Source organism: Corvus kubaryi, unplaced genomic scaffold (genome assembly GCF_017639235.1).
Source record: "Corvus kubaryi isolate FWS band 111438036 unplaced genomic scaffold, C.kubaryi_AGA036_p1.0 37302, whole genome shotgun sequence".
NCBI lineage: Eukaryota > Metazoa > Chordata > Aves > Passeriformes > Corvidae > Corvus > Corvus kubaryi.
In genome coordinates this window covers 666,704-686,946 of record NW_024581095.1, presented here as the reverse complement: position 1 = coordinate 686,946, position 20,243 = coordinate 666,704, and the positions used below count along the sequence as shown (strand labels likewise).

Here is a 20,243-nt window from a genome sequence, read left to right as displayed (position 1 = left end):
TGAGATTTCATTGTCAGATCCGAAAACATTCAGCATTAGAGCAGAAATGTGTCAAGATTGGTTCTGACCTTTTAGTAAGTCACCTGCATGATATTGTACTTCTTCTTAACATCAGAATGGAAGGGAGAGACTCCTTACACTATGAAGTATAGGATATTTTTTTATATATGCTTAGGTATGTTGGTAGCAAAAGCTTTTGCAAATTTGCTGACCCTCAATTTCTAGTGGTAGCTTTTCTCTTGTGAAAATCTGAGAGAATGTAAGTAGTCACCTGAGCTCTTATTTCTCATATAGTCCTAGATGCCACATTTAAGGACCCTTTTGTCCAATTCCTTTAGCATTGCTTGATCCCTTCCCCACCTAAGACCTCTCCACACAGCTATATTTATGTTAATAAGTGGATTTGGTCCTGTAGGAGTAGATCTGTAAAAGAGATTAACTGCTGCTGAGTACCAGGAGTCCAGGACACATATTTCACAGAGCTGGGTATGTGCACAGGTACCTTGAAACAGCACCATGAAGATGAACCACAGAGGGAGCACAGTTTTCCAGATTTAACCCACTGCACAGACAGGACAGAGAAATTCTGACTCTACAGAAGCTCTTTTGTAGGAAAGATGTCTAGACAAAATATGGAGACCTATAGGTCAGGTCAATTATACCCTCAGGGTAAGAATCACTACAAACTTACAGTACAGTCCCCTTTTTGTTTGTACAGTATTTGTGAACATTGCATTAACATTTTGGAGATGTTCTGTAAAATTCTTATGGTCCTTTCCTCTCCAAAATATCAATATGGGAAGAAAATCATCCTTGATTTCAAAATAATATTTAAGTTTTTTCCTCTCCAGAGCCAGTGAAAGGGATATTAACTTATTTATTGCAAGATGACATCCGAGGTAGCCTATTAACCCCCTGATTCTATGTTGCCAGGTTCCCCCCGTTCCCTACCCTAGCCTTGGCCACTCCCTCAGTTTCTCCCTATTGGCTCCTGTACCCCAACCCCGCCCAGGGATTGCCCCTGAGCCCATGACAAAACCACCCTGCACGAAGAGCAGGAGGTCTCTCTCTCTGCCTCGTAGGGCGCCGGCAGAAGACGTGAATTAAGCCATTTTACCACCTCATGGGAGACCCTTCTCTGCCTTCTTTACCACCACTGCATTGTAACGCTGCTAGCTGCCGGAGCCAGATCGCGGGGCTGTCCGCATTGGACTCCGGGATGCGACTATTGGACAGCCCTGGGTAACCCCCGCTGCGCTCGCAGGGAGCTGCAGCCTGCTAGGAAGAGTCAAGCGGTTACAACAGACGTCAAGCTTTTGTACCTCCCTATCAGCATTCTCTGCTTCAGAGGATTCTTGAAGAGCAGAATATTTTACAATTGCATGTTCTTTTGTAGTGACGTAGCCTGATATTCATGCAGTTCCCACACAGCAAGTGGCTAAACCAAGGATTGATGGTTCACTGACACAACAGAGCATTACTGTTATTTTTTAAATGTATAATCCATCGTAACCAGGTGATAAGAACACTGTTTAGTTTATTTAGAGGACTGATTTGATTTTAAAAGTGTAGATAATTGACTTGCCAGGTAACAGGATCCATGTATTATCAACACAAATCTCCTTCCCTCCTCACTAAGGTTTTAAAAAGTGGACACATGAGTCCATTCTCTACACAAAACTCTATTCTTCAATACCATGGAAATGTCCACAGATTTATACCAGTACTCTACTGGGATGCTAAGTAAATAGGATCTCTACTGTTTTATTCAGAGTCAGTATATATTCTAACAGGTATTTTAGCAATAATATGCATTTTGTTAAACCAGCAGTCCAGTTTTTGCATTTTCAGCATGAAAATTTGTACCTGTCAACATCAGCACTTTCTGAACAAGGCAAAATATGGCAAACCGTGGTCCCAAACTCAGGCGTCTTTGAAGTTCCTTTTTACTGGGAACAACCCTGCCTCTGAGACTAAAATAGCACACAGCACTATTTCTCCTACAAAATAAAATCTGAGTGACTTTGCTTTGTCCTACACATCAGCCTTGTGCACTGTACATCATAGACATTGCACACCCAGTCATCTATCATTCTCATTTCCCCTCTACAACAGTAAATCCCATTTTTTTAGTCTGCACTTCAGCTGCCAAAAAAACCCCTAACTGTATACAAAATCTGTTTTAAATTACTTAATAAAGCTCTGCTTACATAAATCTTATTCTACCTAATGCTCCATGTGAAAATAAAGATGCTTTGCTGTTCAGGTGGGTGCATAGCTTTTCGTCTTACCTGATTTTACCAAGTGTGATTCAGAGTGCTTGAGAGTTCCTCCACAAAGGGCACAACAGGAAGCCTCCCTATTTGTGAATTTATATCTGTACCTTCCAGCCACTTCCTCTATACTTTTACTATACTCAGCACCCTCCTATTGCCCTTGCCTTTTCTTCCTTTTCCTCACAGTATTCTCCTATTCCTTCTGATGTTCCTTCCTCCTTGACTCATGAACTGTCAGCACATGCCAGTTTTGGTTTGGAGCTGTCAAAGTGCTGAGACATCACCTCATGTGCACATCTTGACTGAGGCATCTGATCCCTGCCTCTTAAAATGGATGGGGCTCTGAATTATGACTGTTCCTCCCTCGGTGCACACAGTAGAGTGCTGGATCCTCTTCTCTAGTTAGCTTCTGATTTGCACAAAACCTCAGCAACTTCACATTCTGAAACATCAAGTTTGATTTACAGTAGGTCACTGTAGACAGAAGTTTTTTGAGGAGATAGACAAAGACACATAATCACTACATAAGAATTTATCACTTGTAAAAGCAAACTGTAAACTAGTTAACATTTTTACCTTAAACAATATGCCAATATTCAGCAGTTTTGTTAATAATTAAAGAAAAGCATGAATAAGAAATTATTTAAAACTTTTCACTTTTGGATGATTAAATTCTATTCCTACAGTAGTTATTGTTATTTCTGAAGAGATTATAAAGAAATTGTTCATAAGAAGTGTAAGATGATAGGTGCTTGAATGAAAATGATTTTCCAATTTGATAGATTAAACTGAAGAAGAGAAGGTTCAGACAGAAGAGGTAGCTACTTCATTGATACTGTCAGTTTATTTTTCTAAATTTTTCTTCTTCAAGTAGGAAGCAGAAGACATTTTCATCTTGGCTTTATTCCAAATTTTGTATTTGAGAGCAATCAAGTTAGCTTTCACAGCTTAGTTAGAAAGGTTCAGAGTAATTAACAGAAATATAATTTAAGAAAATTGTACCTTCTTGGGCGTCACATTTGCACTGAGACAGCATAATTGCTTCACTCTGGGCTACTGGAAAATTCATGTGTTCCCTAGAATCTGAAGTTCTAAGACCTAATGTTCTCTGTTTGGAAGGAAAAGAGTAAAAGTTTAAATAAAAGTTAAAAACATTTTTGGTTCATTTATCTGATGGAACATCTTTCTTACATGCAGAAAAACCACCTTCATTTGAAAGAAAGTGCATATTTTAGAGATAACATTAAATGCATTTGCTGATGTAAAATTCTATAGCAGGAATTAATGCGGTATCAGTGTTAAAACTCTGGAGTTAGAACTTAAGTAAGAACAGGCATCCATACCTATAATTATAGTTTTATTACCCAATCTAAACACATTCCAACAAAAACCAATTATTTACTGCCCCTTAACAAACCCGTAACTCCAGCCAAGGTAGTGTAAGGATACTGCTGTGATAACCAATGCAGCAATAAAATGTCTGGGAAATCTGAAAATGCATTACCCCGCCCTACTTTGAAGTCCTTTCATTCACTTTTTGTAGATCAAAACACTTTTTTCTCACTAGACATCCACTTATGTAGTGTTTTACAACCACATGAAGTGTTTAATAGCCAAAATGCTGGCACATTCTGGTTATTAAATGGGAGAAATATGTAATAATTAAGTTCATTAACATTTTGCGTATGATGGGCAATTCCTATAAAAACCAGAAGAGCAAGAACTTTCTTTTTACTGTAACCACCCTTCTAGAAGTGATGCTGGGTGCTGACACCAACAGTTGGCTTCGTGCACCAGTAATTCCACCTCTATGAAATTAAGATGTGACCACCCTCTCTCAACATTGGTGTAGTTATTGAGAAGGCAGCAGTTTTGGACACAAAAGATTGGACCAGTTGCAAGCTTAGGAAAACCAGGCCGCTCTCTGTGGTGGGAGCCTAACCTGGGTAAAATTATTCCAGAAAGGGACAGAAAAGCTCTTACCAACTACGTTGCCTGCACAAGACAACCCAAGGGCTTTTCCTGCTAGAGAGGCTAAGAAAGAGATCAGACAGGGCAGAGTTAAAAGTGATTGCTGGAGAAGGACAGTTTCACAGCTGCAACACATCTTATTTCCAAACAAGAAGCATAGTTTACTTGCTTTTTTCATAACCTTAAGGCCACAAAATTCAATTTTGTCTACACTGATGAGAAAGTGTGAACCACTGCAGAATTAACATTGTCAGTAAATGCACAAAGCTGAGGCTTGTTTTTTTCATCGCACATTTTGATTCGCTACATGTTGCTTCTTTATTACGAAATGTGTTATAAAGCGTTCTTCTGGTGCTGACATGAATCCAGACTTCATTTGGACAAAAACGGATTGCTAAGCTCAAACCCAAAAGCAGTGAAAGCTCACTAAGAAGCCCATTCTAGGATGCCAATTGTAAGAGTTTTTTGAGCTCTTTCAGCCAATGCTTTTTTCCTGCCAAGTTTAAGAAACACAGCACAAAGGATAATCCCCAGAATGAAAGTCCATAACTTGCAAATAGGGCCTTAAGTGTATTTTATAATCTCTGCATTTTCCATTTGGAATGTCGGACAAATTATATTTGCACCACAACCTTCTCTTTGAGGCTCACTAAATGCCAAATGGATCGCTTTCATAATAACTTTTCAATTTGAATGACCACTCTGTTTCTATGCATTATCTATTTTTGGCTTAAAAAGCCCATGAAGAATCATTCTGAGTTGCAGAATATGGTGGTTGCTGTTTTCTCCTTTCTAAACAGTTGCAAGGATTTTAATGAAGGGGATAAAAGGGAACATAAAATTCATTAAAGTAGTATTACATCTAATCTGCTCCTCATAATATTGCTAAAAACTCTCTTGCACAAGTTTATACTTATACAACTACAAGCTAGTTAAAAATCTGCATACTTTCCTGCTAAGTTTTAAAGTATTATGGAAGCATTAGGACTGGTACCGCAGACACGAGGTCTCAGGAGTTATGCATTACCTGAAAGTTTAGCAATAAAGCAGTAGATTGAGTTTTCAAATACCCTCTGCTAGCTACTGATGTTATATTACTGCAGGTTACTAGGTAAATAATGTGGTGAGAAAGCTCATAAACCCTAAGATACCTGACTATCAGGCACTCCCTGAGTTTCAGTTTGAGGCCAAACTACCCATGGCTTCATAGTGCTCAAGGCACAAGTTGTGTAACTGCAGGGAGGTGCTACACCAGCTGAGAATGAGCAGCCTCTGCAACCAAAGCCTGTTTGAGGCTTAACCTGCTCTGTCACTGTGCTCCTTTCTAGCCCCTGGTTGCTGCTTTTTGCATGGCTCTGCACAAGGCAGCTCACTTAACACCAAGTCAGGCATTGCTTAACGTTGTTGTGCTTGGCACAGCGGGGACACGTCGCAGGAGCTTTTCCATTGATTTGACTGGGCTTCAGATGATCCCTGTAAATACTAAAACAAACTTCAAAAGCTGGCAATTCTATTTATGCCTGGCAGGAAGATTTCCTCTGATATCCAGGCACAATAGTAGCAAGCCTCACAGAATAAAATCTGTAAAAGCCTTTTTTAAGGAACAATGCCACTGTCTCTATACATACCAGTATGCAAGATCACAGTCTGATTTGATTTTGTTTCATTTACATCACAGCTTTTACCATCTCAGCATTTTAATTAATAAAACTTTAAACTTCTGTTTCTACTTCTATAGAAATAGTTGATGGATATGAAAAGCCACAGGTGAAAATCAATAAATAATGTATATTATTTATGCATAGCAGTAGATAGCAGAGAAGTTGTTTTCTTCTTTCAGTACATATGTGTCTGACAAGCATGGACTTTCTGATACATTGGACTTCTGAGTGAATTTGTCTGTGATGTCCTGAAAAATTTAGAAAACATTGAAAAAGTATGGAAAAAACCTGCAGCTTTACTTTTTACTTTTCATTTCTTATTGAATTATTTTCAGTGCTTTGCATTTATGATATCAAATGTATTATTTTCATAGTTTTAAATAAGATTTTCATTTAGATGTAACTTTAATAGTGATACTGTACTAAACAATCTAAATGTTCACAAAGTATTTTTCTTGTACACTGCCTCAAGGGCAAGTTGAAAAATTAGTAAAGAATGAGTGTGTTGCTGAGCTCCTAGATACTCACTTCTATCATAAAAGAAATCCTGTTTCTCAGGTAGGAATTTTACCACTGCTCCCATAAAAGTCCTGCTCCCAGGATTTCACCCATTTTTCTTGGTATGGTTGGGGTTTGCACTGGCAGATGGTTCTCAGCCACATCAAAAAGCATGCCCTCCTTCAGAGCTGGGTCCCTTACCAGACCATTTCCTTTGTCCGAAAGGCTCTAAGTAGCTTAGGTGTTACTGTTAGCTACCACAGCCATAGGACCCTTCCTCTGATATCAGTGCATGGTCAATACAATATTTTGTGTCTCAAATATTACACTGTAGGAACAAAAGAATAATTGTAATATTATCTCAAGTTAAACAAGAAAAAAAGAAGAAGAAAGAAAAAGAGTACTGTACATCTTGTAGTGCCTTGCTTCATGTTTAAGTCAATTAATCCTACATTTTAAATGGGAATGAAATGGCCAAAAAATTTCTGGTTGGCTGAATCAATATCCCATGGAGTTTAGGGCCAGCATGTACACCGGGCTTTGGTAATAACCAGAAAGTACATTTGGAAGTAATGCCCTGGAATTAGAAATTAAATAAAGGGGTGAATTAAAACTTAACATCAGTAAGTGAAGACAGGTGAGAAATAATGAGCAAGTGACAGCAAGTGAGATACATACACGGCAAAATGGAAACTCATGGGTGCTACACAAGAGGCATGGGAGGTGTAACCTGGGATACAGAGGCTTACACAGAAGCCTACACGTGCCCAAGGCTGAGGGAAACAGAGACTGGCACCAGGCTGATGTCACTGCCCTGTGGCACTGTTACCATGGAGCAGCCCAGCTGCTCAGGGCACAGGCCCCGCTTCCCTGCAGTGCCTCATTACAGGTGGTTCACCCCTCTGGCAGAACCAATGTAGGGTCCAAGGCAGGTCTGCACTGCAGAGGAGGGAGCAGTTTGTTAACGCCTACAGCAAACTGAGCTAGCTTTCTTGTCTTCAGTCAGTGTGCCAGGGAGGGGTCAGCAGCATGGGCTGGTCCTGGGAATTCAGAGAGATATTCTGAGCTGTGCTGAAGCCTGAGCCAATTCACCTCCGCTGTCACTTGTTGCAGTGGGGATCCTGCAACATGCATATACCAAACCAGGAGTCCCGTGGAAAGGAAATATATATGGACAGACAGATTCTTGCTAGATGTTTCAGAGATGTTTATTTCTCCAGCCGCATGGCCGGAGCTCTGCCCAGGAACTGTTCCAGTCACGGGACCAAGGGTCCTTCTGCCCGCGCAGGGAACACAAACCAACCAATGGGAACGAAGCTGAGCAGGGACAGGGAAACCCCGTGTCTGTGCCCTCAGGGCCCCTCTCCCAGGGCTACACGGCGGGGGAGGGACCCCAACACCTCACCCGTTTTATTTTAATAAAAGGAGAATGAAAACAACTGGATAAACATAACAAGAACAGTTTCAAAACAAAACAAGCCACCCTCCTGAGTCTATAAATGTCCAAACAGATTCTGTGGAACATCTTAGGGCTGACAGAAGGGAGACAGAACTCTCTGAGCATGCTTTGTGGGGAAACTGAGGCAGGAGAGGGTTTAACTTCTTCCCTTCTCCTTTTCATCCCCCACTCGGCATTGGAAAGGGATTTTTGGGGAAACAGTTGGCAAAAGCATGGTTTTGTGAGGGAAACCATGGATGAAAAAACGGATTGGGAATACACTGGGGGTAATAGGACATAGGGTAAAAGGGAAAGGTGGGATTAGGAAAGGGAGACTGTAGGGGGGGACTTACAATAGAGATACTGTCTAACATGACTACGATTTTTTGCATATATACTGCCTTTTACAGGAACACCATCAGGCCCAGTGACCTGCAATGCTTGTAACCCTTTTCTACCTCGTATAATTTTGAATTCCACGACTTCTCCATCTCCCAAGCTTGGGATGCATTTTTCAGGGTTATTCTTTTTAACAGCCGTTCTATGCACGAATATGTCTTGCTGGTTGTCACACCTTGTTATAAAACCATAATTTTGCTTAACATTATACCATTTTACTATTCCTAAGATCTTAGGTACTATGATCTTTTCCTTTCTCTGAGTAGCTGCTGTTTTCTGTCTCGCTGCGTCTTTGCTCTCTCCTTTGGTCGCTCCCGTGTTGGAATTGTCAGGGCTGCTCGTGCCTGCGCGCTCTTCCCGGGGTCGCGTTCGGGGCTGCGCGGGCCGGGCCGGGCCGCGCCGCTCAGTTCTCTGTGCGTCGCCTCCTCTGGTCGCAGCTTCGCTGCCGCTGCCGGGCGCTGCACCCACATCTCGGCCGGGCCCCCGAGCGATGACCCCCCCGTGCCCTGCTCCGGCGCATGTTTCGGCTGGGCGCGGCTCCGCTCCACCGCCATCGCTGCCAGCCGCCGCCCGCGCGCCGCCCCTCTCGGTCGGGCGTTCACGGGGCTCGCTCCACCACGTGCTGCGCGGGGCCGTGCGGGCACTGCCGGGTCCCGCCGCTCCCGCCGCGCCTCGCTCCGCCACCGACACTGCGGCTCGCGTGGCTCTGCCCGCACGCGGGAACTGCCTCGCTGCTGCTCGCAGAGCGCTCGGTGCACGTGGCTTGGGCCGCACGGTCCCTGTGCCAGGCTTCCCTTCGCCAGGACACAGCTGACATTGCTCAACAGTCTCGGTAACTAAATAATATTCACGAAAATATTCTTCCATTGGCATATATTTTGACTCCAGTATTAACTGTGTCCAAACGGTTTTCCAAAAGCCCTTGGTAAGAATTAAATCCCAAGAAACATAGAAAAAGTTCTTAAACAACCATGCCAGGAAGTGTTTCAGTTCTTTTTGAGCTTGAATCAAGCTAAAATTTACAAATTGTTGTTCAAAAATCATTTTAAGTTTAAGATAAATGTCCATATGCAGCTCTGAGAGCCAAGAGTCTTCCCACCGTTCCTCCATAGTTTAGATATGGAATAGCAAAGCAAAACCAAGAAGAGGAATCCAGAGTTTCCAGGGTTTACTCACACAAATCAGTCGCTTAGGGATTGGGGATTGTTCTGCTCTCAATTCACCACCATTATGTTGCAGTGGGGATCCTGCAACACGCATATATCAAACCAGGAGTCCCATGGAAAGGAAATATATATGGACAGACAGATTCTTGATAGCTGTTTCAGAGATGTTTATTTCTCCAGCCGCATGGCCGGAGCTCTGCCCAGGAACTGTTCCAGTCACGGGACCAAGGGTCCTTCTGCCCGCGCAGGGAACACAAACCAACCAATGGGAACGAGGCTGAGCAGGGGCAGGGAAACCCCGTGTCTGTGCCCTCAGGGCCCCTCTCCCAGGGCTCCATGGCAGGGGAGGGACCCCAACAGTCACTGCTGCTCCAACCAGCTCAGCTCTGCCTGGATAGATGACAGTTCTGCCTCCAGCTGCAGCCTGGACACACACACACCCACAGATCTCTCAGAGTGTTAGATACAAAAGAAGATAAACTGTATTGATCCAAAACATCACTGAGCCTTGCCCGTGACCCAGGCATATTTACTGCCCTGTAATGGTTTCAGGATGACTAAAGCCTATGATGTGTTTTTCTACTCTGGTTTTTAAGACTTAGTAATACATAATGCATGTCAGAAACAGAAAATTTTGAATTATTAGGTATGGCATTTCAGGTTTCCCCAGGCTATGTAAAAATTAAATCAAAGTATGCTATGCTTTTCCCACAGTCAGAAGAAAGTCCCAAGGCAAAATCAGCCCCTCTAATCTACTTCTCTATTTCTACTATGTATTTTACAAATAATTTTTGCCTTATCAATTATTTTACAGATACTAAGGAAAGTCTGTGATGCATTATTGAAAAGAAAGAAGACTACTCATTTGTAGACTGATGTGTAGAAAGTGAACTACTTAATTGGACGTTTCTCACAGCCTGCCAAAATTCAATTTAATGAATATTTAATGACAATATAATGTAGCTATTTTTAAAAAGTAGATGATGACTGCAAAAAGAAAAAAAAACTTCACAAATTGGGACATTGGATTAAATGGACTGAACTGCAAAAAAAAGTAACAAAGACAGACGCATGAGCAAGAATTTATGACAAAAGAAAGGTAACATAAAATTAAATTTAAATAAAATATTAAAATACAAGGAACAGGTGGAGGAACATTAGAGCACCAAACTATTCTAATACAGCTGAACACACAGCCAGAATTTCTGCCTTAGGCACCTCCAGATTGGCCTCCAAGCAAAGAGAGCGAGAGCTCCACGGAGGCCCTGGCTAAGGCCGAAGCCCTGAGCGGCCTTCCCGAGCCAAGCAGGTAACAACAGGCGCTCGCATTGGCTCCAACAAGAAGAGACTCAGCTCATGCCTCCTGCCATTGCCCACCTAATCTAAGCATGTGCCTCAAGGCTGGCAGGCTACCCCCGGGCGGAGGAACGCGGCGGCAGGAAGCGACGGCACAAGGACGCCTGGCCCACAGACGGAGAAGACCGGCCCGAAAGGAAGAGGAGAAAGAGAGACGATGGAAGACGCCGATGACGCAGGAGGCTGCAGCAGGCCCAGAAGCCCAGGTATGCATGTGCCAGGCTCTGCTGCCCGCCTTTCTCTCCTCTGACTGCCCTGAGTCAGCCCAAGGCGCCGGCAAGGGCTGGCAGGGGCTGCTGCTGGGCAGGGCTTGGCAAGAGCTCCATGGCAGCTGTGCAGGGGCTCTGCAGCCCTTGGCTTCCTCCATGCCCACGTGCTGAACCTCTGCAGGAGGATGGCTCTGGGCGGGACAAAGGGGCCGAGGGAGAGGCTGTGAAGATGGGGCAGCTACAATGCCTCTCCCTCTGCTTCTCGGTGTAGCTGTCGAGAGCTGCACGTTGGAGATCAGATTTCCATCTCGACGCATCTATTGCAGAAGTTCTAGGTCCATGCCTAAGGAGGTAGGTCTCTTGCTCTTGGGAGAGGGAGATGCTGCTTCTTGCCCTCTTCCCCCACTCTGCTGCCCTGTGCCTCTTGCCTTGCCCGCTGTGCCACCTCTGTCCCCTCTGGCCATGCCGGGGTCCGTGCTGGCAGCGGGGCCGGGCCGAGCAGCGCTTTCAGCCCCAGGTCCCGGCTGGCCGCAGCTGACGGGAGCGGCGGGAACCGCCGGTGGCACCGGGCACCGTCCCCCTCAGGGGCCGCGGGGCTCAAGGCACCGGGGAGCCGCTGGAGGGCCGGGAAGGCGGAGGGCACCGGGGCTGCCGCAGGGACAGCGCCGCCCAAGGCCCCGCGCTGCTGAGCTGCTGCTGGTGCCTACGGCACTGAGAGGACGGTGAGGCGGTGGGGGCTGAGGGGAAGCAGCGGAGCTCTGCGGGAGCTGAGGGCGATGGTGGGGGCCGAGAGGACAGGGAAAAGGCACGGGCTGAGAGGGCCGGCGGGGCTCAGGGCACCCCGGACACTGAGGGCGATGGCAGCACTGGGGGGCCGATGGGCTTGGAGGGTCTGAAGGGACTGGGGGGCTGCGGGTGTGCTGAGGCTGTGGCGGGGCTGAGGGCACGCCGCAAGTGACTCGGTGTTCCCTTTGCTTCCCGGACCTCCGTCTGCTCGACGCTTCGCGAAGGGCCGCTCTGCGTGGGACCCAGCCACCGAGGGGGAGCGGGGGGGAAACGGGCCGGCCGCGTTCCCTCTGTACCTTGCCCTACCCCTAGATGTACGGGCTTATCATTGTGCCTGCACATGGTTACATCTCTGTCTGCCTCCGGCTCTGTCTCAGCACGTACGGAGAGCTGCCCAGCTCTGTGTCTTTAGTTATGGGGGCGTCGAGGTGTAGCTCGGTACGTTGGTAATTGCACCCTTCTGTGCCGGCTCGCCTTGTGTATAGCCATTTGTGTCCAGACGTCAGTAGATTTCCAGAACGCAGATTGTTCTGTTTGTCCGTGGATCCATTTGTCCGTAAACACACATTGCACTGCACAGTTTGGTTTGAATTGCTGTGTAAAGCTGCGTGGCGTTGGACAGTTTGGTTGCAGCTTTGTGGGCTATTTAGAGAGTGCCTTGGATGTTTGTCACTGTCTCTCCATCCGTGGATCTGGATAGGCACCACTTTGTAAGCTGTGGGTCATTAGGTGGTGTGAACTGGAAGTGATCTGTGTCACTGTCCAGGGAGTCAGCAGAGATGTAGCCATGTGCAGCAAGCCTGGAACAGAAGTTGTTAATAGTACTGAAGAAGCGCGGGTAGCAGAAGCTGTAATAAATTCCCTTTTTCAACTGCAGGTGCCTTTGGTGCCCTGGTCTCTAGGCAGCGCCCGTGTAGCAATCTGCAATCGGGGCAACTTTGAAAGTGAAAGGGCTGTTGCTTTGCGGCATGGGGAGCAACTAGGAGACATGCGCCTTAGGGTGCAGGAGGCTTTTGGCAAGAGGTGCTGATGGGGGCTGGGGGCAAACAGGCAGGCATGCCCTGCAGATCCCCCCAGTTGCCTAGAGGCGAGCCAAGAAACCATACGAGGGTTCGGGCAGGCGGCGGAGCCACAGCATCCCAGGAGAAGGTGCTGCAAGGGCCTGCTAAGGAGAGCTCCGGTTGCCATTGAGACACTGGGCAAAGGACAGAAAGCCCCAGTCCAAGAGGGCATCTCACTTTCTCCAGGATAGCCCAAGCCCAAGCCGTTTATGCTCCTAGGCCTATCTCGTGTCCCGCTTTTGGGTGCCAAGCATGTGCAAATCACCTGCCCACCAAGAGCCGCCCTTGAGTTTTAGCCTTGGCCTCCAGAGCTGGAGGCGACCTCCTGCTGCCGTGGCGGGCACTGTGAAGGCAGCAGATGTGCTGCCTGAGAAGGTCGGCTACGGGCTCTCCGGCAAGCAGGGGCACCCTCCAACCCCGTGCCATGGACGCGTCCTGTCAGCGCTTGGAAGAGATGGGACATCCCGGTGCCAGCTGGGACCCTTTGGACAGCCTTGACTCGCGCTTCGGGGCGTGCAAAGGAGCAGCACCGTACAGATGATGGGCGGAAGTGCTGTGGCCTTTCCCCCGAGCTGCATCCTGCCCCCTATGTATCACATCATGTTCATGACATAATGGTATGATGATTTCTTAGTTTATTAAACATTTTAATGTACAAAAGTTGTTTAACTGCATACTTCACAGAGAATATGATATTGTTACCAGCATCTTATTTCTGCATGCTTTTTGTTTTGGTTTTTTTGTTTGTTTGGTTGGTTGGTTTTGGTTGGGTTTTTTGTTTGTTTTTTGGGGTTTTTTTGTTTGGTTTGGTTTGGTTTGGTTTGAGTTTTTTTGGTTTTTTTCTCTCCATTCTACTCTATTGTTTTCTTTGCAAAGTGCCTTACTCCTTTTCCCTTTTCCTCTGACTGTGTTACATTATCAGCTTAAATGCACTGCTTTTTTTTTCAATCCTGTCCTGAAAACACGCATCACTGAAAAGTTCCCCACTCTTTGCAGAAATATAAGTGACTCTACAAGTCCAAATGCCATTAGTGACAGCTGGATAATCAGTCTGCACGTCATGCAGGAGGATTTGAGCTGTGGAGGACATGACTGGACCTCATGCTGGTCTCTGATTATAGTCATTTTTTTTTAAACCACATACCTGAAAAGCTGCTGCTTCATTTCTGTATCTGCTGCAATCTCCTATTTTTTTTTAAGTCAGTCTTTACTCATTCACCTGGAATGATCAGCAGGGTCAGTTCCTCTTATTTTCCATCCTCCTTTCTGAAAGGCACAGCAAATTAACCTAACAAATAGATTTTTGGCTCACCTGTACTGAGAAAGTGACCAAAGGAGAACATGGGTGTCAAGCCACCAATGTCCTTTCAATAACTTCAGCCTGGCATGGAGTTAGGTTACGGTTGTTCGGACAAGTCTCTTCTGAACCCAGCAACTGCTACTGTATGCTGCTCCAGTGGCATGTCTTTACAGCGAACTGCAAATTTCAGAAGTGTAAAAATTTTGAGAATTAGGAAATTATTCATGCGCTGGCACATATTTTCTAATTCTTGATCTGCAGTGATTGTTATAGTATGCCCTGTATGTATTTCTACTAATGCAAAGGTGGTGTCTCAAGGTGAAGATCTTTCTAACAATTGTCTTCACAGGATTAACCATGTTTTGTACCTTCCCAAACTTCTTAAATGTATTTCCTTTAAATCTGTTTGTATCTCTTCTTATCCTTTATCATGAAAAATGATAGAGTGCACAGTATACATCGTTACTGCTTTTTATACTTCTTTACTTTAGCCCAAGCCAACAAATCTTTTCTATTTGCTGACAGACAACAGACAGATAACACAGTATCACTTTGAGAAAGCAACATCAAACTGATCACAGCATTTCACGTGAGGAATTCTCTGTGTATTCTCCTGTATAGAGAAGGGATATTTGTACTGAAACATTCATAAATAACTATAAATTTTTTCCTTATTATGTTAACTTAATGCCCAAGACTGGGGAAAAGCGGTAGAACTACTTTTCCAGTTTGATTTTATAAGGATATTTCTTCCAAACAATAACAGCATCTGAAACTATGTATCAAACTATTCTTGATTTTTTTCCCCCATTACCCTTTTAAAAACATTTTAATGTTATTTCAGAATACTTCTTTCAGCATGCCTTCATTTACCTCCATCTCTTATCAACTCATCTGACTTCACTGGGTGTTCCTGAGTTGCTTCACAGATTTCTTTGACTTTGCCTATCCAGTAAAACTATGTATTATCTGAAAAATCTGTTTTCTTGTTGATCACATATTTTATCTAGTGATAGATAAATATATTGGGCAACATCACTTTTAGCGTGCCACAAAAGCGCAATGCTGAAAACAATCCAGGAACAATCTCTTGCCCAATTTCTTATTCAGGACAGTCATACTCTACTCCTGTGTGCAGTTAGTTTGCAGAATATAATCTTAACAGAGATTTTGTCAAAGGCTTTTGAGTCAATAATTATAGCTGTCAGTGGTCCATTGTCCACAGTTTGGAGGCTTCAAAAACAATTACTGTGACTGTAAAGGTATGTTTCTTCTCTCAAACACAGATGATTTAGAAACAAGGATGATGTAGTATTTTATATTTTTTCACTATTTCAAAATATATACATGACGGCACAAAGAAAGTTCACTGAAAAAAATTTACCTACTACGTTTAAAATAAATTACTAAATTACTATTTTACTGTTTTAAGAGATCTGTACTAGTTCTGTTCAGATCAGTCTGTCTTTCTATTAATTCTTTTACATTTTTAATGAATTCTTGGGTGACTGTTGTGAAAGACTAAAGCATTAAAAAAACATTCCACAAGTTCTCAGTCGCTCTTTCCCAAATTGCAATAGAAGTGTTTCTCCCTTTTCCTCACTATGTATACAACCTGCAGGACTAACTTTAGAGAGCAACAGCTGCAGTTCTTTGGGTCAGCTTGGGGTCATTTTTCCCACAGAGATGGAGCCATAATGACATGACTCCACATGAAATGCTTCAGAGGCAAATTCAGGCAGAGAGTGAAATTGATGTCACCCCAGGTCTAGCATTTTTCTGAAGCCTTGCTGCCCTGCTCCATTTCTGAGTTAACTGCCAGAGCCAGTTGTCCCACCAGCAGCCAACACGCTACAAGAGGAGCCCTGCTGTCTGGTCAATATGCTCCCAAGCAGCCATGCTGCCAATTTGTCCCTTTTTAATGTAGAATAGCTATGAAAAGCCATGCTATGATTTGACAGGGGAGAAAATCATATAGTATCAATATAAATTCTATGTTGAAACAGTTATTCTGTTCTGTTATCTTTCTGTGTTAACAGAAAGGAAAACAATATAGACCAGCAGGCCGACAGTTTTTGGAGAGTTTCTATAGAAAATTCTCAGCTGCCTCTAATTCCTCGACTTTCATTGTATGTCTGACGGCATTGTATCCTCTAAAATGGTATATTCTTTTTGGATCTTTGCCCAGATAATCTAAAACCTTCCATTTCTGAAAAATTAGTTTTACTGGAGCAAGGGAACTTCTGAATAAAAAGTTCAGATTGAAATTTAGAAATCACAGGTTCTGGGATGACAGAATTGAGCATGAAAAGTCATCTATTGACACAGATAGAAGAATCTACAAGCCTTGCAGGATTATCATCAGTTGTCTCAAGCCATGTAGAACTTAGCATGGTTAGATAACAATACATTTTTTAGTGGTTTGGTGACCTAAGGTCTTAGAGAGCCCAGTGTTCATGCAGAGGCCGTCATACACTCATTCCAACATAGCAGGCATGACTACAAGATGTAGTATGTTCAGTGAAATAATAAAATAGGCTAGCTTTTCAAATCAGTATGAAAAATAAGACCATGCTATTCTTTTATTGAACATACCATATCTGGTAAAGTCAGTATTAACTACAGCTTTTACAATCTCATGTTTAAACTCTTAAAGATATGGTAGAGGAGAAAAAGAGCAAACTGAGAGCAAACAGCATCGAGAATCTCTCTATTTTGTACCCTACAGATAGATCAGTTTTGCTTTCAGTGAGGACATGTCTTTTATTTGTGAGTCCTAAGGAACCACACAATAGAGACATTGAGTAGGTAACACATTAGTTAGATCAGAAGCTTTTTGCAGGAACGTAATGCTCTACAGGAAGGAAAATTTTAACCACACGCTGTTCAACAAACTTAGTGAAATGATTTTACACACATATATTTAAAGTTACTTATTTGCTGCAACTTACTTATGCCTTCCTTTCTTTTTTTATGTAAAGAACCCCAAAATCCTTTCAGAATTCTCTCTTGTATGTCCTTTTGTTGTTTATTAGACAGCACTGTAACTCTGTAGACGATTGAAAGTTTAAAAACCAACATATTTGGATGTTGTGGCTGATATTAAAAAAATTAATTGTATTACACTCCTCTGAATTATTTTTCTGCAATGTGCCTTAATAGCACAAGAAATTTTCATTCAAAAATGGTATCTAAAATGCCAGTATACAGCTATATTCCTGTTCTTACAGAGTTAGACTTTTAAAAAGACATGATTATAATGAGCCATATATGTGCGACTTGGAGCAAATCTTTTTTGACAATGGCTAAGTATTTTCAGTTTGAAGAAATGCAGTTGTTGTCCTGCAAATGCAGTCTCTACTTTTCAGTATTTTTTCTTTTTAGAACAATACTCTCTTAACAAATATTCTTAAAGTACTTGGATGATACTGCACTATGGCTTCAGAAACCAAAAGAATCTGTCAGTTCACATCTCATAAGGCAACTTATTGTGGATAATTATAAAGGTACATAACGTCAAGGCAACTCATTATAGTGTCAAGACACTGTCAATTTACAAATGTCACCCTTTTAAAATTAGAAATAAACAAAAACAGGTAGTAACAAATAATTACAACAATTACAATACAATTTTTACACCAGGTAGTAAAAATAATTACTATACAGGCTTTTGACTCTTCAAAGATTTTAAGCTACTTAGGGTTATGGAGGCTCTAGCTATCACACACAGATAAACATTATGGTAACATTACCACAGAATCCCAGAGCTCCCAGACTCATTCAGCCAGAGACTGTGCCCAGTTTGGCCACAAGTGGTTTTAATAACACAGGGAGCTTTTTGCAGGCAGTCAGTGAGCAGGGCTGTACTAAATGCTGTTTGGGTTTGCTTTCAGGATTCTGCCTGGTATGACAGGATTCCTTGAAAGTCAGAGTACAAGAACCCTGTTTGGCTTGACCTCAGTTTCTCTGTTGGATGATTAAAAGAGAATGTATAGAGAAAGCCTAACCCAGTGCCTACTGCAGTTGGTAAAAGCACTAAAAATCTAAATATTTAAATATTTAAATATCATTAAGTGTGGGGGTGGGGGGTAGGGGAAGAAGAACAAAAGGAGGAAGGGAGGAAGGCAGGAAGGAACTGCAGGATATTTTCAAACATTCCAGATTTCACCAAGAGGGCTGAGACTATAAGAATGAAGTCTCAGAGGGAGGAGCAACTATGACTTCATTACTTTCAGTGGGAATGTAATAAGGAGACACTTGGCTGGTAATGGCTATGCTTGTTCTTTAGAAAAAATGTCTTGATCACTGAAGAAAATAGTGAATGGAATTGACTGAAAGAAAAAATTTAGGCAGAAAAACAAGAGAGAACTGGAGGCGATCAAAGTAAAGAGAATTAACTGTCTCTCTTTCTCCAGAAACGTAAAAGAGGAAAATAGTAAAAGAACAAGGAAGTAAAATTACAAGGAAACATAAAAGTAAAAATGTTCATTTTTTTGAGTATGCAACTTGAGAAACAGGAAAACAGATAGCTACCATCAAAAGGTAATAGTTAGAAAGTGACTAGAAAAATACAAAGGAATAAGGGAGGTGGCAAACATCACAGTAAAAAACTTAAGTGGCAGGGGAGATGAAATCACATATATTCCAATGTAAGGTTCTTTGGTCAAATAATCGCCAGCTGAACCTTTTGAAGGTCAGATTTTAATTCCCTCAATCTGCAAAGAGTGACACCCTTATATAGCTTTATATTCATCAATAGGGTAATCCTCTGGCCTCAGAAAGGCTACAGCCTCACATGAATTTATGCAAGTAGATATGTACAGAACCAACAGACTATGGAGGAAGCAGGAAAAAAGTTTGTTCTATACTGTCTTTGGAGGAACAACTTTTGCAAGAGTTCAGGTGTCTGATGTCTAAGTAGATGCAGGGAGTGATGGTAAGGTGCATTTAGAGCATTGCACATGGTGTGAGAAGACTGAGGAGTTGTCAAGTAGAGTATTAGTGAATAATGGGGTTTCTTTCTGAAGTAAATTCACATTAACTAGCAAATACCTTCCCATGATAGCTGTATAGTGGTTTGACTTGGTGAGATTAAAAGCAACTACCAAAGGAATTTATTTGCCTTAATCACTAGATTTAAGTTTCTTACTATGATAATAGCATTTTAAACCTGTTTAATACATAAAGCAAATAACGCTTCATCCTAAACTTATTAGAAAAATCAGATCATTAATGGGAGGAAGAGCAGAAGTAATGATGCTTAAATGCTTTCCAAGGATCAGAGGCATAACATGAAGCTAAAGTTTCATGTGGGCTTAACATGATGCCAGAGATGGAAGTAGGCACATGAATGAGCTGTTGCTGCTGACTTGCACCTACCACATGCTTGGTGACCAGGAATGCTGCCAGACTGAAGCCCAGGTGGGCAGGGAATGGCAGGTGGGAAAGTGGTCAAAAGTCAAGCATGGTGAGAGAGCAGGCTGGTGTGGGGAGCATTTAAGCACTGGGGAAAGGGCTGGAAAGGCTTAGACAACAAAGAGATCTGCAGGATATCCACTCCTGTCCATGAATACTTCGCTTCCTGTGGGTGATCCCATTGTAAACCACCAGGTGTGACCTCCTTCCATGGTGTCACTGTAGGAGCAGAAACCTCTTCAGGGACCCACTGGATGATACAAAGCCTGAGGAGAAGGATGGGCAGCAGTTTGGAAGGAGTTCTGCTGAATTCCTTCACCCCTCTGCATGGGTAGCCATCCTTAGAGAGGAATGAAATAGACTCATCACTCCATAGAGACCTGCTTTCAACCGTAGAGGAATTCCTTGTGGAACAGGGGCATAGGATACTCCAGGAGGGCTTGGGCATCCCAGGGCTGTTGCACAAGTACCCCTGACGGGGCCTCAGGCTGAAGACAGGCTTGCAAGGCACCTGCTAGCCGGCAGCCTTGAACAGCCTTGGGAAAAGGCACACACTGGTCAGCTCCCCCGCTGCTTCGAGGCTTTCTCATGGGAAAGGGGCGTGAACTTTGAAAAAGTCTAACTTGGTGAAGGTAAACAATAAAACGGGAGCACGATGCTCAAATCGTATCGGTGTTCGTGTCGTGTCTCTGGCTGGATTACCCTGC

The 20,243-nt window shown here is 43.3% G+C and overlaps 1 protein-coding gene across 2 annotated transcripts; it reads left to right on the top strand.

The window, feature by feature from the left end:
- The first annotated feature begins 9,797 nt into the window (after positions 1 to 9,797).
- Positions 9,798 to 12,636, top strand: LOC121664630. 2 transcript variants are annotated; one of them, XR_006016057.1, is made up of 4 exons: positions 9,798 to 10,055; positions 10,224 to 10,718; positions 10,810 to 10,971; positions 11,156 to 12,636. XR_006016057.1 is itself a non-coding variant. In XM_042028035.1 (3 exons), the coding sequence occupies exons 2-3, from the start codon at positions 10,923 to 10,925 to the stop codon at positions 11,698 to 11,700; spliced, it is 594 nt and encodes a 197-aa protein (XP_041883969.1). In that variant the 5' UTR covers positions 10,184 to 10,718; positions 10,810 to 10,922; the 3' UTR covers positions 11,701 to 12,636. The 2 variants fall into 2 exon arrangements, 1 of the variants encoding a protein (XP_041883969.1); XM_042028035.1 differs by lacking the exon at positions 9,798 to 10,055 and having other exon boundaries at positions 10,184 to 10,718.
- The last annotated feature ends 7,607 nt before the right edge of the window (positions 12,637 to 20,243 follow it).